Raw genomic sequence first — 26,402 nt, 5'->3', positions numbered from 1 at the left:
GGTTAAGAGCATTTAGGGAGGACCCAGGTTCAGTTCCTAGCAGTCACACAGAAGCTCAAAACTATCCACAACTCCGATTCTAGGGGATATAACACCCTCTTCTGACCTCCAGGAACACCAGGCACACATGTAGTACACAGACATACATGTACGCAAAACACTCATACACATAAAAAAATAATAATTTTAAAGAAAAGATAACCACAACAGTCAGAGAGCTAAATGAATAACTCCCCTCCAAAAAGGCAAGCAGCCAGAGGAAGCCCTGTTGATCAGACATTCTCTAGTGCCCAAGATGTCAGTGGTGGGCAAAAAGAAATTGCCTAAAGAAACAAAAACAAGTCATAAATGAGTTCTAGAATCTTACAGACCCCAATGTCTTCTGGAAGAGTTCTACCAAGAATAATAAACTTCATCCAACAAGCACAGTTTTCCGTGACACCATTAAGAGAAAGAACCAAAAGGCCTCAGAGGTTAGATAGAAATCTATTATACACTAACACTAAGGAATGACAGCAGACCTCACGGAGAAGAGTGAACGGCTGTGAAAAGTGGGCACCAGTTCCCAAACCCCCTCCATGCCACCACGCAGCAGTCAAAGATCTGCACAGGCCAGGAGAAAACCTGCAGTTAGCATGCGCTCATAACGATGGCCCTGAGTGCACAGTGCAGCCTCCTGGAAAAGGTGAAAACATATATGCTTTGAGTGTTCGGAGAGAGCTCCATTAAAATGATGGAAAAGGCAGGAGGCATGATCATGGACAAAGCTCGGCTCCAGCCCCATCCTGTCAGCCAGTAGTTGGGTCCTAAGGCAAGGTCCTTTCCCATCAGGGCTCCAGCCCTGTAAGAGGAGGCAGATGCAACAGAGAAGCTCCGGGCTCCTCCTTGCTCAGCACTCCCACCTCACTTAAGGCCTCTGAAATCTGGAAAATCTCTTTATGAAGAACCTGCAGCACACTCTCCAAAGACAGCAGGCAAGTGGGAGTCGGTACAATTCAATACAACCTGCTCCACCTTCTAAACCTCATTACGGGCTTCTTTCAGCAGCCACCCCACATAATCAATAGTAATGTTGTTTCTCGCCCTTTTATCGCTGAGCTCCAGTGTTCTGCTGGATCTTTGGTAGGTCTATTTTCCCCTGACCAACAGCTGCACCCCTGTTTCAGCTAACTGAGCCATTATGTGACCTCAAAATGCTCAAAAGTTTCTCTCATCGTTAATCTGAGATTCCACTGACACTCCATGTGCAGAGAGACTAGTAAACCCAGAGCTGCAAAGAAAACAGCCCAAAGCAAACATACATCTCACAGCTCAGATACAAAGGAATGGTCAGTTTACATCCAACAAAAATCCCCACTGGGAAGAACTCTAATCACTTCCCAATTCTGGAAATTAACACAATAAGCATGTGGATGACATCAAGCGACTTGTTAAATAATCAATCATATCTGCTTTTGGAATGCAAGGCATTTTGCTCCGTTTCAGATCCTTTTGGGGGCAGCTAGTGACTCTGTACATTGCAAGGCTAAAGAAAAGTCCAAGGACTGAGGTAGATGATGTCCTCACACAAGGCTAATACTTTGCTGAGTATGGTAGTAACACCTGTAATCCTAGCATATGGGAGGCTGAAGCAGGAGGATCATGAGTTCCCAGCCAACATGAGCTACATAGCCAGACTATGTCTGAAAAACAAACAAACAAACAACAACAACAAAACATGAGGGCCTGAGTTCCAGGCACAGTGGCTTACAATCTCAACACTGGGGAGGTGGACACTGTTAGATCTCTGGGCTCACTGGTCAGCCAATAAGCCAAATCGGCAAGCTTCAGTGTGAGATCTTGTCCCAAAAAGTGGAAAGTGATTGAAGAAGGCACCCAACACTGACTCCTGTACTCCATCACACATGCACCACACACCTACACCAAAGCACACACATCTGCACCCAGCTATACACACATCAAAAAACAAAAATGGAGCCAGGTGGTGGTGGTGCATGCCTTTATTCCCAGGTAGAGGCAGGCGGATCTCTGTGAGTTCGAGGCCAGCCTGGTCTACAGAGTTCGTTCCAGGACAGCTAGGACTGCTTCACAGAGAAACTGTCTGGAAAAAAACAAACAAACAAACAAACAAACAAACAACAACAAAAATAGAAGTCTCCTTAGCTCATTCAGTAACCTTAGGACAAGGTTAACCAGTTGTTTTTATTTGCCAACCTGCAATGGAGTTGAGATCCTAAGATTTGCACTTTCAGAGCAGGCACTCTGGAAAAGAAAATGGCTCTGAACAATTCAGATGAAAGACTACAGAGCCAATGGCTGATTCAGAAGACAGTAAAAGAAGACTCAGAATCCAGGCTCTATCTCCTAATTCCAGTTTTTCTCCAGCTACACAGACTCAGATCAAAACCACCCACTTCCCTCAGGATGACTGGGGTAGGGAAAAGGGTGATTTGTGAGATTCCTGCTACCTGCTGGGCAGAAACTGTGATTTCTCAGTGCCTTGAAGGAGACCTGGGGAACAAACGGCCGTGTTGGAGGCATAATTCTTGCTATCGGTGACTGCTAACTGTGGTAGAGTAGGACTGTGCTCTAGCCTGCTGAGAATATGCTGCAGTGTGGCATGTGTGGGTGACAAACTGTTCTCATTTCACTTCATTTAATTCTAAACCTTAATCTCCAAGGGACCAAAGATCTTGGGAATACTGAGGCAGCTCTGCAAAATTCAAGACAAACTTTTGTTTCCCTGTAGCATGTTTGTTTGGAATGTCAATAATAAAAATCAACAGCTACCATTTACTGGGAACCATACCACCCACACTGCCTCATTTAATCCTGTAATTTACAAAATATATAGATGATAGCCGGGCATGGTGGCACATGCCTTTAATCCCAGCACCCAGTAAGCAGAGGCAGGGGATCTCTGAATTCCAGGACAGCCTGGTCTACATAGAAAGTTCCAAGCCAGTCAGGGCTATGTGTTGAGACCTGGGATGTAAAAAAAAAAAAAAAAAAAAAGAATAAAAGATTATAAAGGTAGCATGAGGATATTTCTAAGGATGGTGGGCTACAGATAGATACTGTTAGATGATCTCCATCTGAAAGATAAAAACCAAGGTTTACAGAGGTTAATTAACTGGCCCAAGGTCACACAGCTAGCACTCAGCAGGACTGGGGTTCAAATGCAGGCCATCTGATCCACAGTCTGCATTCATCTGCCATGCTAAACATTAAAGACACTTCACAGGCTTCCAGTTCTTCCTCCCACAGTGCTGACAAGCTATTTTGAACCATGGTATTCTCTGATGCAGTCATTTTTATGTAGGAAAACGTCTCGATCGTGTTCAACCGTATACATTCAGTCCTCCAACGGAAGCAGTGACACCTTCTGAGAGTACAGGAAGATACTGTGTTCCCCGATTTCACCCCCAAATCAAGAAGGCCATTCAATATGACCTACATCAACAGATCTTTCTGAAGTAGGGGGGCCTGGGTCCATCGCTGTATGACCTCTATGCCTGGAGAAGAGCATTCTGTCAGCATACAGAGGAAATGGACCCTCATCTACATGGCAATAGCACCATATGATCAAAGCAAGCCTGCCTAGGAAGCCACCTGTGTGGTAAGACCATGCAAGGCCATAGCTAGGTGGCGGTAGTTGGAGCAGGAAGGCTAGAAAGAAGGCTCTTGAAGACACGGCCCTCCTCCTCTGGGAGGCCTTCTCTTTCCCACCAGTGGGCGTGTCTGGCTCATCCTGCTGACACCTGTGTGGCAGCACTGACACTCAGCACTGGGAGCTCAAGCCTTGGGAGCTCCCGCTAGAGTGCAAACTCCTCAAGCTTTAACTGGGACAGGGCCTCTTCCTCTCCAGCCTGTGAGTCAGTCGCTCACACATGCTTATGCTTTATTGGCTACTGAAGGGAGTTGGCTCACAAGATTGCATGGTCCAGGGGGAAAGAATCTTTCATCTCCCAGCCCTTTCATCTTTGAGAAAGGGCCCCAAGGCTTCTTTCAAGTCAGCTGAACAGTTGGCAGCCCTGACTAAAATGCAAAGTTGGGCATGGGAGGGCAGAGGAGAAAGCAGAGAATTGTGTGATAGCCGAACATCTGGCCAGAAGCTCAGTAGACACAAGAAATGTCAATCAGGGCTCCTGGGCTGACAGGTAGCTAGCTACACATAAAGGAGCTGAAGGAAAAAAATGTTTAAGTTCTGAAAGGACAAGAACGGGATTACAGTCACATTCTAGTAAAAATAAAGATACCAACAGTGAGGCCCAAGAAATCACTGGCAGAAGAGGGCATAGGCATTCTTCAACAATGTAGGTTTTTAAAACCAGTACTCTTCTCTAGGCAGTGGTAGCACACCCCTTTAATCCCAGCTCTCAGGAGGCAGAGTCAGGTGAGTCTCTGAGTTCCAAGCCAGCCTGGTCCATAGAGCAAGTTCCAGGACAGCCAGGGCTACACAGAGAAATCCTATCTCGAAAAACCTAAATAAATAAGTAAGTAAAATAAAACCAGTACTCTTCAAAATTACAAAGGAAAACTAAGAATCTATGACAATTAAATGAAATGCAGGAGCCCACACAAAACTGGACTAAAACATGGAACATTAGTGAGAGAGCTGGCAGCACCTGAATTAAGTCTGACATTTGAGTTACAAGTACACACACACACACACACACACACACACACACACACATACACACTCAGTCAAACACACTTTTTTTTTTTTTTAATTTTTAAGAGGTAAATTAGAGACTGGAACGAAAGACTGTTGCTCTTCTGGCAGATCTAATTCCCAGCACCCACATGGAGGCGCACAACTGTATGTAATTCTAATCCCAGGGAATCTGATGCCCTCTTCTGGTCATGGAGGGCACTGCACCCACAGGGTACACAGACTTACATTCAGGGAAACAGCTAAACACAAAATAACTAATTAAAAAAAAAATTTAAGAGAAAAACTACTGAGAAGGTGAAGTAGCAAGTTCACATCAAAGGTGAAAACAAGAGCACACATGCCAGCCAGCAAACAAGGCAGTAGAGCCTAAGCTTCCAAAAAGAAGGCAACCCCACAACATACTTAATGCAGTGCTGGGTCTTTCAGTCCAGGTCCATGATGGTTCATTTGCACTGACACCTTGACTAGCCTTCCTGGAGGGGCTAGAAAGATGGCTCAGTGCTTGTTCTTCCAGAAGACCTAGGCTTCCCAGCACCCACTTGGCAGTTCACAAGCACCTGTAACTCTGGGTTCCAGGCAATCTAATGCCCTTCTGGTCTCTGAGGCCACAAAGCATGCATATAGTGCACAGACATGCATGCATGCAAACACTCATACATACAAAATACAAATAAATAAATCTTTAGAACCAACATGGAAACACACCTCCGGGTGTGTCTACGAGGGAGTTTCCCAAAAATTTTATTCCAGAGGGAAGACGCACCCAGAATATGAGCAAGACCAGCCAGCCCAGTGGCTGGGGTCCAAAACTGGATGAAAAAGAAAATTCAAGCTAAGCCCCAGCATTCATCGCTCCACTTCCTGACTGTGGATGCAATGTGACCAGCCACCTCACATTCCTGCTGCCATGCCTTCCCCACACCACAGTGGAATGACAGTGATGTGCTATGTCCTCCATAGGCTCATGGATCTAAACACTGGATCCCCAGCTGGTACTGCTGTTTGGGAAGGTTATGAAATCTTTAGAAGGTAGAGCCTTGCTGGAGGAAGTGCATCACTAAGGGTGGGCATTGAGGGTTTATAGCCTGTCCTCACTTCCTGTTCAATCTCTCTGCTTTCTGTGTGCATATGTGCACATGAAATGTGGTATCTCTGCTTCCTGACTGCGGGAGCAACCTCATGCTTCCGCTCCCATCCCTCCCTTCCCCACAATGAAGGACTCCATCCCTCTGGAACTGTGAGCCCAAATAAGCCATTTCTCCCCTAAGTTGCTTTTTGTCAGGGTATGGATCACAGCAACAGAAAAGTAACACATTGTATCCCTAAAGCTGTGAGCCCAAACAAACCTTCCCACCCTTTGGTTGCTCCTTGTCAGGTATTTGATCTCAGCAATAAGAAAATGAATACATATGCCATTCCCGAACAACCATTACTTGGCACTGAGGATGGTCAAGACATGCTGCTAGATGCTGGCTCCATCCCCTGAGTTTACAGGAGGCACAGGAACATACTGGATATTCTGTGAGAAGAATGAGCTGGAGGAAAGACAGATGAGGAAGCTATGGTGGGAAGAAATGAACGTAAGGGGAGAAAAACATCAAGAGATAAAACAAATGAGAACATCAATAGAACTAGCTCTTTTCCTGTTATTTATAGGCACCTTGCTAACAAGATTAACTTGGAAACACACGAAGCTGTCATGCAAAAAGCAGCCTCCTTCAGTATGATCAGAATAATATTCCCAGGGTTAAAACAACGCGAGCTGCCACAAAGACGAAGGGGGCATTCTGAACAAAAGTGTCCAGGCTCCCAATAGTGTATCTTACACATACAACAACAACAACCAACTGAAAAGGCTCAACTACACACTCCAATTCCTATCTTAGAAGGGGAAAAGCAGGTAGCAAGAAATACAAATGACAAACATGTACAAGAAAAATAGACTCATTCAAGTAACCTTGAACTAGCACACAATGTGCCTACGAGATAAATGGCAGAAACGTAAATCACAAGGTGTACAACTTGAGTGCACAGTGCTGAATGAGGGAGTGGATCCACATGTTCCGTCTCCTCTGGCCACTCCCCAACCCTGACCACCCATCGCACAGCTCTGCTCCTAACAGTTGGCAACTGACTCTTCCCAGCTTCCTCTGTCACCCACAGAACTCCTCCATCAAGGGTTGGGATTCCAACACCACCCTTTTTTCAATGACCAACCGAACCCACACCCTCCAACCCAGCCCCACTCCAAGGTTATCTGAGTATTCCTTGCACTACGGTCCTGGGATACTTACATTCACACAGAAAGGTGTTTAAATGCCCACTTCACTTCTCACATCATCAATTCCTCAGGAACCAGAATCAGGTCTCAGGGATTTTAACACATGCAACCCTTAGCTCAGGAGATAGCACCAAGTAATTATGAATACAAGTGGGAAGGGGGAAATGTCATATGAACAAAGAACCTCCTCACAATATTACCTCCAAGAAGAAAAACCTGGATGCTACCTAAGTATCCAATTGCAGAGAAATAACTTAGGGGAAAATGGTCTATTACTCAAACAAAAAGCCCACATATGTTAAAGAGTAACATGAAAGTTATATAAAAAAAATACATGTTTAATTTAAAAAAGAACATGAAATGGTACATACACAATAGTTACAGTCATGCAAAATACGTATGACTGTGGAAACAAAAAATATTCATTGGATTAGATAATAGTTCTTCTCTCCTCAAATTCTTTCATACTGACAGCTTATTATCATTAAATTTTATTTCAAGAGTAAGAAATTGGAGAAGGGCAAAATTAGAGATTGCTAGAAGCCCCTCCAATCCCAGAAGATGCTGCTATTACCTGCATATGAAAGGAGGAGTGGGTGTCTGCAACATCCCCCAAGCCAAGGGTCCCTGACCCCAATCTGCCTCAAAGAGAATTCTCTGGTGGTACAAAGCCAGTCATTCCCACCAAGCCAATCTCAACTAAATGAGAATTCTTTATTGCAAAACTTCAGAGGTAAGAACTTTTTCCAGACATCTGTGGAATGAGTATTAATGAGAGTGCCCTGGAGTTTAGATCTGCGCCTATGCGGCAGAAACTTCTCAGCAGAGCAACTGCTGGGCACACTTCTTGATGAGATGTCTAAGCCTGAAGGCATCAAAAAAGTACATTTCCATATTGGGAACATAACTGGTTTCCTCCTTAAGACTTTTTCCACCACCTCCTGTCCACATTGTAATTCTCCTGTCTTCTCAAATGAATTGTTAACATCTGTCAAGGATATAAGGCATACACTGAGGCGCTCTCCTGCCTATTACTAGAAGAACCAATCTCAGCAGAAAATTGCAATCTTCCCACTGACTTGCCCCAAATATAAAATTTAATAAGCATGCAAAAAATGTTAAAGTTTTAATAAACATTTCTTGTCACTGTGTGATACTTTTTCTTGCTCACCTTAGACCCTGAGTTTTAGGAATGGGAAGAACCAGAAGTTGTACAGCCTGGCCTCCTCATTTGACAACTGACAAGAAAAATGATGTGCAAAGAGAGAAAGTGACTTGTCCTGAGTCACCCAGATAAGTGCTGATAAAGGCTGGATTAACAGCCAGATCTCCCAGGTCTCCAGCCCCAACTTCTTCCACGACACCAGGCTTTCTTATCCACTGGACTCTCTGGAGCCCTCGGCCTAAAGAATTAGTATCACCAAATTTTAAAGCTACTAGGGACCTCAGAGAGAGTCATACTTAATCCCCTCATTACGCATAGAAGGAAACTGAGGCTCAGAGAGATTAAGTGATTTGCTCTCAATTTTGAGTGGCAGAGCTGAGAACTCTGCAAACCAGTGCCCATGAGAAGTGAGGGATGGAATTCTAGACCAGAGTGCCTTCCTGTCAGTCCCTGAGCACCGAACTCGGAATTCTAGACCAGGGTGCCTTCCTGTGCAGTCCCTGAGCACTGAACTCGGAATTCTAGACCAGGGTGCCTTCCTGTCAATCCCTGAGCACCGAACTCGGAATTCTAGACCAGGGTGCCTTCCTGTGCAGTCCCTGAGCACCGAACTCGGAATTCTAGACCAGGGTGCCTTCCTGTCAGTCCCTGAGCACCAGCTTTAGCATCACCTGCTATCTGGCTAGAAACGCAAAACCTCAAGTCTCAGAGCACGGAATGCTCCAATCAGACAGCTTGGCTCCCTTCTGTTCCCACACAGGAGCTCCAGTGCTCAGCTGAAGTCAGCTTTGCCACTGTTGACTATGAGCAACAATGCTTATGATTATGCTTTCTTCTACGCGTGCATAAAAAGACACCTACTGAAAGCTTTCTAACCTGAAACAAAACGGAACACATGCTTGGGCATTCAGTGCTGGCTCTGCTGCTGACTGGCTATTTGAGTTGAGCAGACTGGGAAGCTGCCTCCCTAGCTTCAGTCTCCCATTCCGTGAAGTAGTCACACCATCTACATTTGGAGGATGTGCTGAGAATTATACCTGACAACACATCTGCAAGCACTTTAGTTCTGTCTCTGGCACACAGACAGACAGACAGACAGACCAGCACAGTGGTCAGGAGCTCCAGCTACGAAACAGAACAGCCTGAGTACTAGCCAGACACCTTCAGTTAGGTCTCAGTTTCCTCCACTAAAACATGGGGATTAAAACAGTTCCTCATGCTGAGTGTGATCATGCAAGCCTTTAATCATAGCACTCCGGAGGCAGAGGCAAAGGCAAGCAGCAGGCAGATCTTTGTAAGTTTGAGGGTAGCCTGGTCTACAAGCCAGCCAGGATTACATAGTAAGTCTCTATGGGGGCGAGGGGGATTTCCTCCCTGGCTAGGGATAGAGCTCAGTTGTTGTATGATATTTTGTTTATGGTCTGACAAATAAAGCTTGCCTAGAGATCAGAGGGCGGAGCTAGCCACTAGGTAAACATAGAGGTCGGGCAGTGGTGGCACACACCTTTAATCCCAGCACTTGGGAGGCTCACACCTTTAATCCATAAGGCAGGTGAAGAGAGGACCCTCCCCCACAATTTGGTCTGAGGATTTGTAGAGGTAAGAAGTTTCTAGTGGCTGCTGCTCCTCTTCTCTGATCTTTCAACTTTCACCCTCGATACCTGACTCTGGGTTTTTATTGTTAAGACTAATTAGAATTGCACTTCACTCAGTTGGTAGAGTGCTTGCCAAGCATTCGAGAAACCCTGGTTCTGTCCACAGCATACCATAAACCAGGTGTGGTGGTGCACACCTATAGTCCCAGCATTTGGGAGGTGGGACAGGAGGGTCAGAAATTCAAGGTCAATCTCTGACAACATAGTGAGTTTGAGGACAGCTCAGTCTACATAAGACCCTGACTCCAAAAAAAGAAGGAAAAAAGAAAATTCCTCATAGGGCTGTTGTGTGCATTTAGTGAGGATGCAGGTAAATAATTATTTCATGTTAGGCTATCACTGTCTTCAAAGGCCTTTCACTTCCACAAGCTCATCTGGTCCTCAAGATTTCCCACAGGAGGATGGGAGTGTTTGATTATAAACTAAACTCCAAGCACCACTGTCTTCACAGATAGGAACAGAAGTAGACCCTGCTAAAAAGGAACAGAGCAGCAAATACAAGACCAAGATTCTGTTGACACATCGGCCACTGCCTTGGCCTGTCAGTCATCACCTTGGCCTGTGACTTCAGCTAAGTCTATCAGACCAGAGTTCTTGTTCAAAACAAGTGGGTTGAATGAAGACATCTGTATCACCTCTCAAAATGCAAAGGCTTTCTCCTGGCCCATAGGAAGTCCTACAAAGGCTGTCGTCTACCTACATCTCCAGCTTTATCACCTTCTGGGTCTGCTCACTCACCAAGTCCTGGCCACACGGCTCTTCTCTCTGCTCACCTGCAGCCTGTGCCCATAGCTCCTGCCTTCAACATTCTGCCCTATCATACGACTGGCTCCTTCTCAACCTTCAGAGCACTAATGCTGGTTCATCGGACCCCTTCCCTGACCACTCAGTCTATGCAGGCCCTGGAAGGGGTTATTTACAACAGTGCTGTCCAATAGAAATAGAATGAAAAGTCACACACACACACACACACACACACACAAAAAAAAAAAAAAAAAAAAAAACAAAAAAAACTTCACATATAAGTTTAAGTTTTGAAGTAGGCACAAAATTTAAGTTTAATAACCTATTTTCCTTAATCCAATACATTAAATGTAATCTACATAAAATTAAGATACTTCATTTTCTTTTTTCCATGATAAAGCTTTGAAACCCAGGGTGTCCTTTACACAAATGGAAGAGCTTGATGCACCTGGACCACGCTTTCTGTCCAACAGTCGTACGCCCGGCTGCCCCCAAACCATGCTCACGTTTCCACTGCAGACTCTGCTCTACTCCCTTCACACCACTACCTGAATTTCTTGTTTACACTCTCGATTATTCTCTGGTGACTCCCCACCATATCTGCCTTCACACAAAAGTAAAACTCTTGTCTAGCCGGGTGGCGGTGGTGGCTCACACCTTTAATCCCAGCACTCGGGAGGCAGAGCCAGGCGGATCTCTGTGAGTTCGAGGCCAGCCTGGTCTACAGAGTGAGTTCCAGGAAAGGCGCAAAGCTACACAGAGAAACCCTGTCTCGAAAAACAAAAAATAAAATAAAATAAAAGTCTTGTCTTATTTACACCACATTACATGCTCAGTGGACTCAGTACCTTGTACACAGTAGATGTTCAATAAATAGTTGTAACCAAAGAATGGTCCTTTTCTGCTAGTACACTCCAGATCTGAGTCAATGGACTGGACTAGCTAGCCCATAACTCCCAAATAAACACTCATCGGAGACTTGCCTACAACCGTTCTTGTTCCATCATTAACTACACTGTCTTTTCTTTTCTTTTTTGGGTTTTAAAAGACAGGGTTTCTTTCTCTGTGTAGCCTTGGCTACCCTGGAACTCACTCTGTCTCGAATTCAGAGATCCTCCTGCCTCCTGGGGGCTGGGATTAAAGGAACGCACCACCACCTTCCGGCTATACTGTCTTAGAGAGAAGAATATTATGGCCTCACATCTCCTGGTTGCTTACAAATTCTTTCTCATTACTGGAGTCTCCATCTCTGGGGCCAGTCTTTTATATATTGGCTAAGGGAAATAACCATCAATATTACTATTTAGGGACTGTTTTACCCTACAACAAACACTGGTCTAACAATTTCTTTTTTTTTTTTTTTTTTTTTTTTTTTTTTTGGTTTTTCGAGACAGGGTTTCTCTGTGTAGCTTTGCACCTTTCCTGGAACTCACTTGGTAGCCCAGGCTGGCCTCGAACTCACAGAGATCCGCCTGGCTCTGCCTCCCGAGTGCTGGGATTAAAGGCATGCGCCACCACCGCCCAGCTCTAACAATTTCTTAACAGCTTCACAGACCATGAGGTAGGTACCATGAGGTATTTTGTCCAAGGTTACAACAATCAGCAATAAAAAAAGAGACTGCAAATTCAGGTCTTATTTTGGGGAGAGTAGGGTCTCCCTATGTAGCCCTGGCTAGCCTGGAACTCACAGTGATTCCCCGGCCTCTGCCTCCCAACTTTCAGGCACTGAGATTAAAGGTGTCATCAGCAGCAGCTCAGGCTCAGCATGTCACTGTCTACTCTTAACTGCGGAGCTATCACTAGTAGCTACACATTTAAAAGTCAACACAAATGGGTATGGTTGGCTTAAATTGTATTTTATTTCACCCACTACCCAAAATAAGATCATTCAATCAATATGAACAATGATCAAGGCTCATATAATCAATATAAAATACTACTTTGTTCATACTGTCTTTAAAATCCAGTGTGATTTACAATTATAGTACTTCCTAACTCAGACTAATTATGGTTCACAGGTTCCAACACTACTAAGACTACCGAATACCAGCAGGACACAAGGAGCCTCGTGAGACAATCAAAAGACGGTAGGAACTTTGGGCACAGGTTTCTGCGCCTTCAAATGACCTTTCACATATACCCATTTTATAGATTTAAATAAACAAATGAACAAACTGAGGCTCGGCGACGGAGGAAAAACTTATCCAAAGCTACATTGGCTGCTGACAGAGAAACTGAGGCTCAACCCTGAGGAAAAAACAGGGCTCTCCACAACTGCCTCAAGCCCTATGAATTGGTAGAAACGAGACCAAAGCTGAGCGGAAGGGCACCGGGCTGCCGGGTGGGAAAGGGAGGTCAAAGGGCTCAAGCCTGGAGAAGGAAGGGAAAGGAAGGGTCCACGAGGGCTTCGGGGAGTGAAGTGCAATGACAGGCTAGACCCCTGGGGAGCATGAGGGCCAAAGACCGAGAGGAAGGGAGATGACGGGACTCCGGCCCTGCGACCTTGGCGGGGATGAGGGGCCCTCCGGCCCTGCCAACTTCACCTACCTGGTAACTTAAAAGTTCGCCCACGTCCATGGTTCCAGACCCAATCAGCACAGGGTACCTTGGTTACCTCCACTCACTCCCGAACCACGGGCCGCTCAGAGGCTTTTCCTGCCACACTGCCGTAAAGCGCCAGGAGAGGGGCCTCAGAACCAATAGAGTAAAAGAGCGCGAGGCCGGCGGGCCGCCACACTGCCGTAAAAGGAAGTACGGCCGTAAAGCGAGCCGCGTTTTGACGACTGCTTCCGCCTGGGTCCTGGAGGGGCGGGAAAGGGGGCGGATACTTAGGGGAAGGAACTTAAAGCTGTGGCAGTTCTCTAAGTATAGGGCAAATGCTGGGCCGATGGTACCTACCCTTACAAGGCTTCCAGATAAAGAAATATGATAAAGAAATGCACTGACCCATAAGACAGTCACATGTGGCTACTGGGCGCTGGAAGTGTGGCTAGTCCTGACTGAGATGTTACGTGTGAATCAAATGCACACTAGATTTTCAAAACTTGCACTAGTTACCCTTTCTCTTTCTTTCTCTCTTTCTCTCTTTCTCTCTTTCTCTCTTTCTCTCTTTCTCTCTTTCTTTCTTTCTTTCCTTCCTTCCTTCCTCCTTCCTTCCTTCCTTCCTTCCTTTCCTTTCTTTCTTTCTTTCTTTCTTTTTTTCTTCCTTCCTTCCTTCCTTCCTTCCTTCCTTCCTTCCTTCCTTCCTTCCTTCCTTCCTTCCTTCTTCCTTTCTTCCTTCCTTTCATTTTTAGCTTATTGGGCCAAAAGAGATATATTATGAAATGAATTTGACATTCTTCTTACTTGTTAAATGTGCTTAGTAGATACACTGAAATTGCATATGTCGGTTTTATTTTGGCTTCCCATTATGCTTCCACTGGACAGTGCTGGCTCACATAATGGCCTGGCCATAGATTATTGTTGGCTGAGAAACCGTTGATATCATATTTTCCTCTGAGCCTCTGTATTTGTCTACATAAGACCCAATGGCAACTGGATGATCTCCTATCTACCCAAGTGGTTTTAAAGGAGCTAATAGGGGTCAGTGGTTAGGAGCATTTACTGCTCTCCAGAGGACCATAGTTTAGTTCCCAGCACCCACGCTGGACAGCTCATAATTGCCTATAACTCCATTTCTAGAGGATCTGATGCCCTCTTCTGGCCTCCAGAAGCACACATGCACACACACACACACACACACACACACACACACACTCTTATAGAAGAGGGTTCTGTGGAGGAGGAGTGGATGGGGGAGATAGACCGGAGGTGTGGGGGGATGGGAAGAGAGGGGAGACAGGAAACTGTGGTTGGTAAGTAAAATAAATGAAAAAATTTAATTAAAAGAAAAAAAAAAGCCGGGCGGTGGTAGCACCCACCTTTAATCGCAACACTTGGGAGGCAGAGGCAGGTGGATCTCTGTGAGTTTGAGGCCAGCCTGGTCTACAAAGCAAGTTCCAGGACAGCCAGCCAGGACTGTTACACAGAGGAAACCCTGTCTCAAAAAACAAACAAACAAACAAAGCAAAACAAAACAAAAAAATGAAAAAAGAAAAAAAAAGGTTTCTGGGAAAGAATTTGCCCATTATTGAAGAGTTAAGGAGTTTGTCTTCTGGGATTACATGAGACTCTATCCTGAAAACCCACATAACTGCCTCCAACTACAGGGAAATTGTTATTCCTCAAACTGCCAAATCCTCTCCTCCTCATCCTCTCTGCTCACACTTCCTCTACTGCTCACAGATCAGTCTGTCATTTTGTACTGCATGGTTGATGTTTTACTTACTGGCAGCCTCACTAATTGGACTGCAGACTCTCCGAAAGTTGGGATTGAGTATGGCACCTTCACCTTCGTATCCTAAAGCATGGTAGAGAAGATTTCACAATGGACTGGATTTCATTTCAGAAAGGATTTTATGCTGTCTACATTGGGAAGCTGTTGAGATGGTTTAAACAGGGATGTTTTCTGATTGGGTTTCTGTTTTTAAAGGGCGGCCTGTGCAAACTGCTTTCAGGAGAGTTCATTTGCATGTCTTTCCCCTCCCATTCCCCTACCATACAAGTGTAGACTGTGACCTCAAGGGAGGCAGGGCAGAGTCACGGTGAGAGCAAATCCTTTGGGCCATGAACAGAACTGTGTTCTAGGTTGTGCCTTGCTTCAGTCAGTTTCCATAGACAGCCCAGCAAAAACCAAGAGTTCGTTTTCAGAGAATTTTCCAGCAGATTTGCATCAGCCTGGAAACACCCACCCTGGAGTATTTGTGTCATGAAGATCAAGCCATGCTACAAATCACAGCTGTCTCTCATTCTTCCAGAGAGCCAGTTGTTAAACACCTTCCGATACACTCTTAGCTCTCGGGCTAGCCGATGTTCCGCCACAGCTAGACTGGCCACATTACTTCCCATCTCCCTAAATTACAGTTTCCTCATCTATAACAGGACAAGTACTTAATAATATAATCAACAAGTAATTAGTAAGAACCCACACAATGCTAGATACAGCTCGTGGCTCTCAGAATGAAGCTCACGCGTGCTTGTGTTGGGGAGAAATGTATGTACACGCAAGTGTGGGTGGGCATATGCCATGGCTCCCATGTGGAGGTCAGAGGACAAGCTCAGCTTCCACTTTGAGACAGTCTCTTGGTTGTTTGCTGCTGTGCAGACAAGACTAGCTGCTCCATGAACTTCTGGAGATTCTATTGTCTCCACCTCCCATCTCAGCACAGAGTATGAGGATTACAGATGTATGCTGTCGTGCCTGGCTTTACATGGCTTTGCGGGTTCAAATTCAGGTCATCAAGCTTTCGAGGCAAGTGCTTTACACACTGAGCCATCTCTCCAGCTCCAGCATAGAGCTCCGTATAAAACAAGGTCTCTTCCTTCTAGGAACATATATTGTAGTTGAGGGGGAGGATCTTGTACAAAAAAAAAAAAAAAACTATTGTCGAGGGCTGGCATCCCGGGCATGTGCATTGTGCTGCACAGATGCCAATTAACATTTCCTGGCTCAAAGCTTTTGCCTGCAGCAGCACGATAACCTCAGCGCAGCGCTCCTGGAGACCTGAACTGTTCCCATGTGCGCACCTGTCCCCTATATACCTGCTTAGTCCTCTCCAGGGACCCTCTGCTCCAGTTCTTTATTGTCACCTGCTAAAGCACTTGAAGGGGAGGCTGGCCCCTGTTACCATCACCGTTGCTCTATTGTGTCACCAGGGCACTATTCCCAGGTACTCCGATAACTACAGGTCCCCGGAGGGGCTGTGGCATCTGCTTGGATCCTCACAATAGCAATGTCATACTGCACCTGGCAGAAGCATGAAGTATAGGTCGCCATTCTCTGGGTGGCACCTGTTTGGCCTCTGAGGCAGTTCCACTTGACTCCCACATCTCCTCTCTTCCCTCCACAGCATCTCACCATAGGAAGGTTGTATAGTATCCCTGAGTCAGACCAGGCACCAGACACTGTCTTGATACCACATTTTACCACCTGTCCCCAAGTGTCACACAAAGCCTCTGAGATTCTTCCCTTTCTTGTAGCTCCCTTATTCCTCCCCTCCCTCCCTCTCCTCCTCCTCATTACTTTCTTTCTCTTCTTCTCCTGCAAACCTCCACTTTATCATCATTCTCTCATTACCCATTAGGCATAGCGTTACATCGTCACACTCCAAGTCCTGAAATCAGGCCCAGATCTCCCAGCCCTACACAGAGAAGGTTCACAGCAGTCTCTGTGAGTAATGGAGTAAAGATAGATTTTATTTTTTTCCCTCTTGCTTTACTTTCTCAATTTCTACCTTGAGTCAATATTAAATATCATTAACTGAATAATAAAAAAGTCACCCTTACGATCACAATATTCATAAAGCTACTTGAAAACCAGGAACTGGAGCTTTGTCAAGTTGCATGCATCTGTCCCCTTTCGGGTGCCTATATCTCCCCAGCACACAGCTAACCATCAATTTCTCTCCACGATGAACAGCCACTGTTGGTGTTTCAGAAATAGGTTTTTATAGCACTTATTACATTTTATATGTATATTTATGTTGTATACTTTTATTTCTACCACCACAGTGTTACAGAAAGGATTTCAGGTGGCTTACAAAGATACTTGAAGCACAGCTAGGGAGCACAAGTTAAAAAGAAAGCATGAGAGAAAGGGAATTGTGGGGCAGAGAATAAAGGAAAGACAAATGAAGATATTACAAACGAATGCTTGGTGTCCTGCTGGCATGCTCTGTGAGGCCACGTGTTGGATTTCAGCTACTCACTAGCAAATACTCAGCTAGAATTTTTTCCTCTAATGCCAACCAGCTCCCCTAGCAGTTTTCAAATGAATGTATCTGTGGAATATTTTTGCAAACTAACCCCAGCTGTGGACAGTGGGCATGGACCAGTTAGTGGGCAGAGAGGATGGGCAGATGGTACTACCTTCATTTGTTTTCTTTCGTTTTCTGTTTTTTTAGATTTATTTTATGTGCATGAGTGTTTTGCATAAATGCATCAATGTGCATTGTGTGCATGTGTATCATTCTCAAAAGTCATAAAACGGCTTCAGATCTCCTGCGACGGGAGTTACAGGTGGTTGTGAGCCACCCTGTGGGTGCTGGGAAATCATACCCAGGCCCTTTGCAAGAGCAACAAATGCTCTTAACTGCTGCTGCGCCATCTCTCCAGCCCACATTGGAGTCGTATTTTATTTTCTTTTTCTTTCTTTTGGACGCTTTGTAGCCTTGGCTGGCCTAGAGCTTACTTATGTAGACCAAGCTGGTTTTGAACTCACACATATCTATGTGCATCTATCTCCCAAGTGCTGGGATTAAAGGTGTGTGCTGCCACCTCCAGCTATTGTGGACAGTTTTTATGATAAAACCTAGTATGAGATAGTATTTGGTTCATAAAAATCATAGTTTTATTCATTTTAGAGTTATTCTGTCAGTGTTCCACTGCATTTTGCAAGCAGGACAATTTTAGAGTTCTTGATCACCAACTGGAAAGTTGGGAACAGTGCCACTACAGACCTGTGGACTGTGAGGTAGCCTGGTCCGAACACTCACAATACACCAAGCCCAGGGGCAATCACAGTGAAAGAGTGTAATGCTCTTATTTATTTATACTTGTGAGAACTTTGGATGTACAAACAATGAAATATGATCATATTAACCTTCTTAGAGAAAGGTTTTCATTGCATTTGTTTGTTTGTTTGCTTGCTTGCTTGTTTATTTGGAAGGACACAGACCATGACGTATGTGGAGGTCAAAGGATAACTTGCAGAAGTCAAGTTTTTTCCTTCCTCCACGTTAGTCCTGGGGATTGACCTCAAGTCATCATCCTCAGCTGCCAGTGTAATTTACCCACTGAGCCACCTCACTCACATGTTCAATGAACATTTAAAAATATACATCTTCCAGAAACTTACATTCTAGTACAGGACAATAGTGCATCTTGATTTCAGGAGGTTGGGGAGGGTTGCCACTGTCCCTGGCAACTTTGTAGTCTTTGAGCTTTTCTCGGGCACTTGGTATAAAGCTTAGAGTCAAGGCTAATAACTGCATTCATGCATACTGAAGTATGTGTCTGAATCCCACATTCCTGTGTCCACCTGCTCTGGAGGCAGATGCTCAGCTCTCCCACATTCTGGCTGTGGAAACTTGGGCTGAGTGACTGCACCTCTCTGAGTCTCTTTTCCACCTATACTGAACAACTTTGTAAACCCTAGTTCAGGACCCCATACGGATGTGGAAGTCATGAAAACTTTGGCATCAGTAAAAGCTATTTAAATGCACAATGACCAAAAATTAATTCCAACGAAAATTCATAATGGATTTCAGATATCTTTGGCAGCATACATCTGTGTTGTGTCATGTGACTTCACTGCAGCCTTGGTTCTGAACACACACATGTCACTGAAGGCCTGAAACACCTTGGCTCAGATTCAAGACTACTGTGTGTCGTGAAGTGCAATGCTTGTTCTATGCATACAAACCCGTCTGCTTTTATAAAAAATAAATGTGATGGTTTAATTACAGAAAACAAAGATTTTTTTTATATAGTCTTACCACCATCCCTCATCATACAAGTGTCAAATCAGTTTATCTTTGGCTTATATTGTGTTGGAATGTTTGGTTTTTAAAAATTACTATTTGAGTTCCTGACTTGAGTTTCATACAAGGAAACCATTAAATGAATTTTGGCTTGAGACTAGGGCAGAATTTCCAATAATTTCTGAAGTGGTTCTAGACCTTCATCTGCCATTTTGTACTGTGTATTTACATGAGGCAGTGTTCTCAGCTTCGGTGAGTTTAAAGTCAAGATGCCTGTCAATCAAGGGCACTCCTCTATTGGAGCCCCTCCCACTCGAGAATGCATTCTCACTATTTTCAAGATTTTTTTTACACTTATGAATTTATCCTTATGGGAGGAGAGAGTGCATGCATGTGCCATGGCTTGCACATGGAGGTGAGAGGACAACCTCTGGGAGTTGGTTCTCTCCTCCCAATGTTCAAGTTCCAGGGGTCAAACTCAGATCATCAGACTTGGGGGCAAGCTCCTTCACCATTGGGGCCATCTTCCTGGCTCTCTTTCTCAGTTTTCCTTAATAATCTGCATTCTTCTAAAAATAAAATTAGCCCTGAATAATACTGAAGATGCTCAAAACATCCTGCAGTAGGAAGTATGCAGAAAAGATTTAACTCGATGTAAAAATAAACACACACATAATCTCATTAGTGTGTTAATTTTCTGTCATTTTAATAAGTAGTAAAATTATATGTACACCCAAGAATTGTTAGCAAATAAATTTCTTTATGATTTTTTCATCAGTAAATGTTTGACTTTGACTTATTTATATACCTATGCAACAGGGGTCACATAAAAATTTCTCAGGCAAAAAGGGGTCACCAGTAGAAAACATTTAAGAAGCCCTGGTCTATAGAACCTAGAGAGAAATGCTGGTCCTGAGTAGTCCAATTGCTGCAATTAACAACAGCACTGGTATTCACCTATTTATTTCTGTGTGGGGATGTGCGTTGTATATATATGCTTGTGTGGGTGTACACTGTGTGTATGTTTGTATGGGTGTGTACACACAAGCACATGGAAGCTAGTGGTCATCATCAGTGTCTTCCTTACTTGTTTTTTGAGGCAGGGTCTTCCACTGAATCTGGAGCTCCCTTATTCAGCCAGGCTGGCTGGCCAATGGCTTCAGGGGTCTGCTGGTCTCTACCTGCTAGCATCAGTGTTATAGATGTGTGCTGGGTATCATAACTTGAGTCCTCATGCTTGTGTGGCTGGCACTTTATCCACTGAGCCATCTTCCAGCCCCCTTGGATATTTATTTCTTGTTCACCACAGTCCCTTGAGGGTTTTAGACAGATGGCCTTCTACATGCTGACTCAGGCTTCTGTTTCTTTCTGCTTTCTGGCTTCAATGTCACCCGAGGACCCAGGACCTTTGCTGCCAGTTGGTAGGTGGAGCAGGGGTCACTGAGAGTTGCCTCACCCATGTTTCACCCCTGTTCTCATCCCAGTTCTATAATACAGCCTCATGGCTACACTTATGCACAAGAAAGGTTATGAAATGTAGTCCCTCCATGGGCCACAAAGAAGAATGAGTGGGACTCCGTGAGTTCTGTTTGACCTCTGATCCTTCCAACATCTATACAAAGCCTGGAGATTACCCTCTTTATACAGATGAAGAATCCAAGACCCAGAGAGGGTGAGGGGCTGGCCCAAGGCCACATAGCTAGGAGGAACTGATTCAAACCCAAGGAAATAAAGCTCAACAACCTGTGATCTTCTCACCAAACCATGATCCCATTGGGCACAAAGAACACACACACAGGCCTGGACCTCAGGGAGCAGGCTGCTTTGGTGACCCTTCATAAAGAGGTATAGAAAAAGAATGGTATACACAGGTCGTACCCTGAAAGGTTATTGGTGACACAGCAGCAGGATACTACTAAGCATAATGCTAAACATACTCCTAACTATTTCCCTCACCTGTCTGCAGTCCCCTGGTCCAGTCCCTCTCCTCCCATCCATCCCCCTTGCATTTCAGTTCAGTTCATCTCTCCCTCACTGGAGTTCCTCCTGGACAAATCCACTGGTCTCTGCATTTCTCAATTTACCTCTGCACTCTGTGTCCCACTGGGTCTGAGAAAGACTCCTTGTCTTGAATCCTTGTCTCTCCCTACATTCTTCATTCACCTAACAAAATATTTTGTGCTAAGCCCTAGGGTTGAGTCTGGTGGCAAAAACAGACAGGAATCAAATACTCATACCAACAAACTCGGAAGAAGAAACCAGATCTCTGAGTATGGACCAAAGGGAATCTGTGCCAGCCTAGGAGGTAGCACCAGGCTGCCTGGTGATGTAGAGGATATGTAGGGATTATTTAGGTGGGGGACCAGGACCAGATGTACAAAGCCTTTGTGTTGAGAGAAAGCATCTTTGAAGAGCAGAAAGGAGGCCAGAACTGTTAAGGTCAAGGGTGTGATGGAGAGTGGGATGCAGTGAGGAAGTAGACAGAGGTGGGAAGGTCTGGTCCAGTAAGGCCCAGGAGAACGGAGAAAAATATTTAGTCTTTATTCCCAAGAACAGAGACAAACCCATCAGAGGGCTTTAAGTCAATGGATGTGTCTGCTAGGTGAGATGCTGATGTCCCTGTATCCTAGCACTTCAATATTAAAATTAGGATTCTCATCTTATAATTAGATAAGAATCTCTGGCAGCCTGGCATGTGAATACCCAGCCCCTCCTTCCTCAGGCAGGACACTCTGAAGTACAGCCAGATGCTCTCTGGCTCCTGAGGCCTCTGGTGGCTTCATCCCCAGGTACCCAAAGTATAATCTGCTCATTAAGCCCTTTTCCTGTCTTACCACCTCCCTACTTCCAGGAGTTTTCCTGGGATCACCCCCAGAGAAACCCCACATACCCAACCTTTATCTTATACTTCCTATAGAAACCCCAAAGAAGCCAGTCTGCAATAAAGACAATGAGCTTGAGAGGGAGCAGGGAGCAAGAAGAGCTGCTGTCTAGGTTGGAGAGACCTCCGGGGTGGCAGCACTGGGCAGAACATCTCATCAGCAGGACTATGAGATGCAGTGGCCATGTTGAGAAAGGGAGGGGCCGGTGGGAAGCATTGCCCAAGCTTCTATCCACCGTAGCAGGGAGGCAAGGGGAAAGGCCAAGAATACATATGTTAATATTTCTATGCATGTCACAGAACAGCTTGTAGCCAGCAGATTTTCTGGAACTCTCTGCTGTCTTTTCACCCTGCCTTGACACATCAGACTCTAGAAGAGCCCAGCTGCCATGTCCCAGGGAAGCCAGCATTTTCTCCTGTAGGGCAGGATCCAATAACAGTGCTCTCATCCAATAAAGGAGGCTGGCGCACAGGGACAAAATATTGAATTAAAAACAATACCAGAGCCGCTGAGCTCATGCCACCCCTGAACTGCCTGTGCATGCTTTTGCTCTGCAAATTGGTAACGGGAGCCCCAGGGAAATACTGTCCAGGAGAGGAGGGGCAGGAAGAGGCGGCGGGGGAGGGAGGGAGAAAAGCAGCCAAGTCCTGGCCACAGCTGGCTGAGCCAACATCAAGGAGCAGAGCAAGGATTCAGCTTCAGAAACCCAGCCCCAAGCTCTGGGCCCTGGCCTTGGCCTTGCCTCTATGGGGATCATTCAGGGGGAGGAGACACCTACCTGTGTTCACTCACAGCTTTGAAGTCAGGCACTCCTGGGTTTCCAGCATGAGTCTGCCATGCTGATGGATTCTGTGACCTTGGGTGAATCCTCAGAGACCCCAAGCTTCACTTGTTGTAGTTTCAAGGCCTCATTCAGGCCAGCACTGTGTTTAACCATCATTTGATTCTAGCGCCTGGTCCCCTACCAAGGCTCTGAATAGTTAAGTCCCATGATCACACAGCCAGGTACAACTGGATCTCAGACCAAAGTGGTGAAACTTCTGCAGGTCTAGATGCTCAGGTCCTCCCAGACTCTTGCCTTGAAACCTATTCTGTTGTGATAGTATGGAGAGGCAATACCTATGGGAGGTGACAAGGTCATGGGGCAGAGCTCACACAAATAGGATTAATGCTTGTCATAGGTTGGGTTTCTGTTGCTGTGATAAAACACACCATGATCAAAAGCACCTTGGGGAAAAAAGAGTTTACTTCATCTTACAGCTTATAAGTCAGGGAAGTCAGAACAGGAACTCAAGGCAGGAACCTGAAGGCAGGAACTGATGCTGAGGCCATGAGGGAGTACTGCTTACTGGCTTGCTCTCCATGCCTGGCTCAGCCTGCTTTTTTACAGAACGCAGGACCACCAGCCCGAGTGAAACTGCCAACAGTGAGCCATGGCCCTTGCACATCTGTTATTAATTATGAAAATTCCTTACACACTTGCCTAAAGGTCATTTTTGAGAGCTTGTTTGGAGGTTCCAACAGGGGAGCACAGCTACTTGTATACCCTTGACTGAAGATCAGTCCTCCTCTATTTGGGGAAGGTCATCCTATTTGACCAAGTGAGCAGCTTCAGGAGGGATGCACATGGCATGGTGAGGGAGGAAGGGGACACCTCACCTAGCCAGCCAGTTCAGCCGAATCAACACTGGTGATCAATGGGGTGACAGATGTCACAGCCAGATTACCCTCACATCCCTAAAGGTCAATCTTATGGTGACATTTTTTTAGTGATGACTTCCTCTTCTCAGATATGTACAGGTGTGTGTCAAATTGACAAAAACTAACCATCAGGGCCAGATATGGTGGTACACACTTTTAATCCCAGCACTTGGGAGGCAGAAGCAGGACTTGGTCTGTATAGCGAGTTCCATGGTAGCCAGGACTATAAAGAGAGAACTTGTCCCATAGATAGATAGATGGATGGATGGATAGATAGATAGATAGATAGATAGATAGGTAGATAGATAGGCAGATAGACAGACAGATGATAGATAGATAGATAGATAGATAGATAGATAGATGATAGATAGGCAGATAGATAGATAGATAGATAGATAGATAGATAGATAGATAGATAGGCAGATAGATAGATAGGTAGATAGATAGATAGATAGATAGATAGATAGATAGATAGATAGATAGATAGATAAACACCAACCAGGACAGTGCCTTTATAAAAAAGACCAAGGGGCCAGAGAGATGGCTCAGGTGTCTGAGACAGTAAAGATGTCTGCCACCAAGCCAGATGACATGAGTTGGATCGCTCTTGTAGAATATTTAACTATATAAAGATGTGTTATATTTGTTTATGTTGGGGAATGTTACTTTAATTGTGTAAGGGTGTGTTATTTTGTTTCTCCTTCCCTTGTTAACAATGTAAAGATGTTTTACATTTGTTTCGATTTGACCGCCTAAGGCACCTGGTTGGCCTCATAAAGAACTGAATAGCGAATAGCTAGGCAAAGAAAGGATAGGCAGAGCTGGCAGGCAGAGAGAATAGAGAGGAGGAGAAAGCTAGACTGGGGAGAAGAGAACCAGGGGGAACAGGGACAGGCCTGGGGCCAGAAGCCAGGCAGCTACCAGCCGTCCAGACACAGAGACAGCAGGAAAGTAAGATATACAGAAAGAAAGAAGGTAAAAACCCCGAGGCAAATGCAGATAAAGAGAAACACATTAAAATAAGAGCTAAGATAAGGTTGAGCATTCATAACTAATAAGAAGTCTCCATGTCATGATTTGGGAGCTGATTGGTGGCTCAAAAGAAAAAGCCTGCTACAGATCCCTGGACCCATATAACAGAAGAAGAGAACTGACTCCCAAAAGTTGTTCTCTGACCTCCACAGTGATGCTCATGCCATGTCACATGTGCTTCCCCAAGCCCCCACATACAGTCACATAAAAATAAAATTAATCAATTAATTTAAAAAGCAACTTGAGGAGGAAAGGAGTTTACTTGGCTTATACTTCCACAGTACCGTCCATCATTAAAGGAAGTCTGGAAATGAACTCAAAACAGGGCAGGAACCTGGAGGCAGGAGCTGATGCAGAGGCCATGGAGGGGTGCTGCTTACTGACTTGCTCTTCATGGCTTGCTCAGCCTGATTTCTTATAGAGCCCAGCACCACCAGCCCAGGGTTGGCTCCCCCTTCAGGCTGGGCCTTCCTCCATGAATCACTAATTAAGAAAATGCCCTACAGGCTTGCCTACAACCTGATCTTATGGAGGCTTTTTCTTAATTGAGGTTCCCTACTCTCAGACATCTTTAGCCTGTGTGCCTAATTGACATGAAACTATCCAGCACACTTATTCTGGCTGTTTGTTTGTTTGTTTGTTTGTTTGACAAGGTCTCTGTGTGTAGCCTTAGCTGGCTTGAAACTCAATAAGTGGACAAGGTTGAGAGATCTGCCTGCCTCTGTGTCCCAAGTGCTAAGATTAAAGGCTTGGGCCACCATACCCAGCTCAAGGGGGCTTTTTGAAATATCACTCCCAACATCCATCATCCAAACAAGTTTTTTAAATATATAATTCTGACACTCAACTGTTGATCTTAAATGCAAATTTGGTTGAATTAAGCGGCATCTCAGAGATTACTAAACACTCCTCTAGGTGTGTCTGTAGTTTCCAGAGACAATTAGCTACCTGGGAGGATCCACTGTGAATGTAGGTGGCACCATCAAATAGGATAGGGGCCCAGATGAAGCAAAAGAGGAAGAAAAAAGACACTCGATGGTACTGGCATGCTCGCTGTCTGGATCCATGCAGTGAGCAGCTTGACTCCCCCATACCCTTCTCCCATGATATTGTACCTCATCACAGCCCAGAAATGACTAACTGACCTGGACTCAAACCTTTGGAATTATAGCCAGAATACATCCTTCCTCCTTTAACATGCACCTCTCAGGTCACAGTAATGAAGATTCCGACTAACACAGTAGTCAACATGTCTCTACCATGATCTGGAGATGAGAGATCAGTTGTGGTTCAGAATGGAGTTGAGGTGGTAAGTACAGTGTGTCTGTTGGGGCAGAACCACACAAGCAAGTGAGATAACACAGGGAGAGTGAGGGGGGAGGAATGGACAGAGGTGGTACCGTGGCTCTGGGCATACCCAGTGTCCTGCTTGAGGTAGGACATGGCGTGGCTTCGCAAAGCCATCTTCAGGGCAGAGAGGCAAATAGAGAGAGCAGCCAGGGCCCAGGCAGGCTGGACTGGGAAAGTATTGGCCAGGCTCCATTTCTGTCCTTATGGCATAAATTCAGCTAGAATTAATTAAGGCAAAAGAGAGAATATGCTCACTTTAGTGTTTAAGTAATAATGAGAGTTCCTGATGGGGGAATGGCAGTGGTGCCCTTTGATCTCCGAAAGCAGGTGCAATC

The 26,402-nt window shown here is 45.2% G+C and overlaps 1 protein-coding gene across 1 annotated transcript in view; it reads right to left on the bottom strand.

Moving 5' to 3' along the window:
- Positions 1 to 13,212, bottom strand: part of Ctnnbl1 (catenin beta like 1) — a 185,449-nt gene extending 172,237 nt beyond the window's left edge. Inside the window, exon 1 of the mRNA XM_028861754.2 lies at positions 13,071 to 13,212. Within this exon, the coding sequence (XP_028717587.1) occupies positions 13,071 to 13,100 (30 nt within the window). The 5' untranslated portion in view covers positions 13,101 to 13,212. The remainder of the gene's footprint in view (positions 1 to 13,070) is intronic.
- Positions 13,213 to 26,402: the final 13,190 nt, after the last annotated feature.

This window comes from Peromyscus leucopus, chromosome 4 (genome assembly GCF_004664715.2).
Source record: "Peromyscus leucopus breed LL Stock chromosome 4, UCI_PerLeu_2.1, whole genome shotgun sequence".
Taxonomy (NCBI): domain Eukaryota; kingdom Metazoa; phylum Chordata; class Mammalia; order Rodentia; family Cricetidae; genus Peromyscus; species Peromyscus leucopus.
The sequence above is the reverse complement of the archived record's forward strand: the minus strand, read 5'-3'. Positions and strand labels throughout refer to the sequence as shown.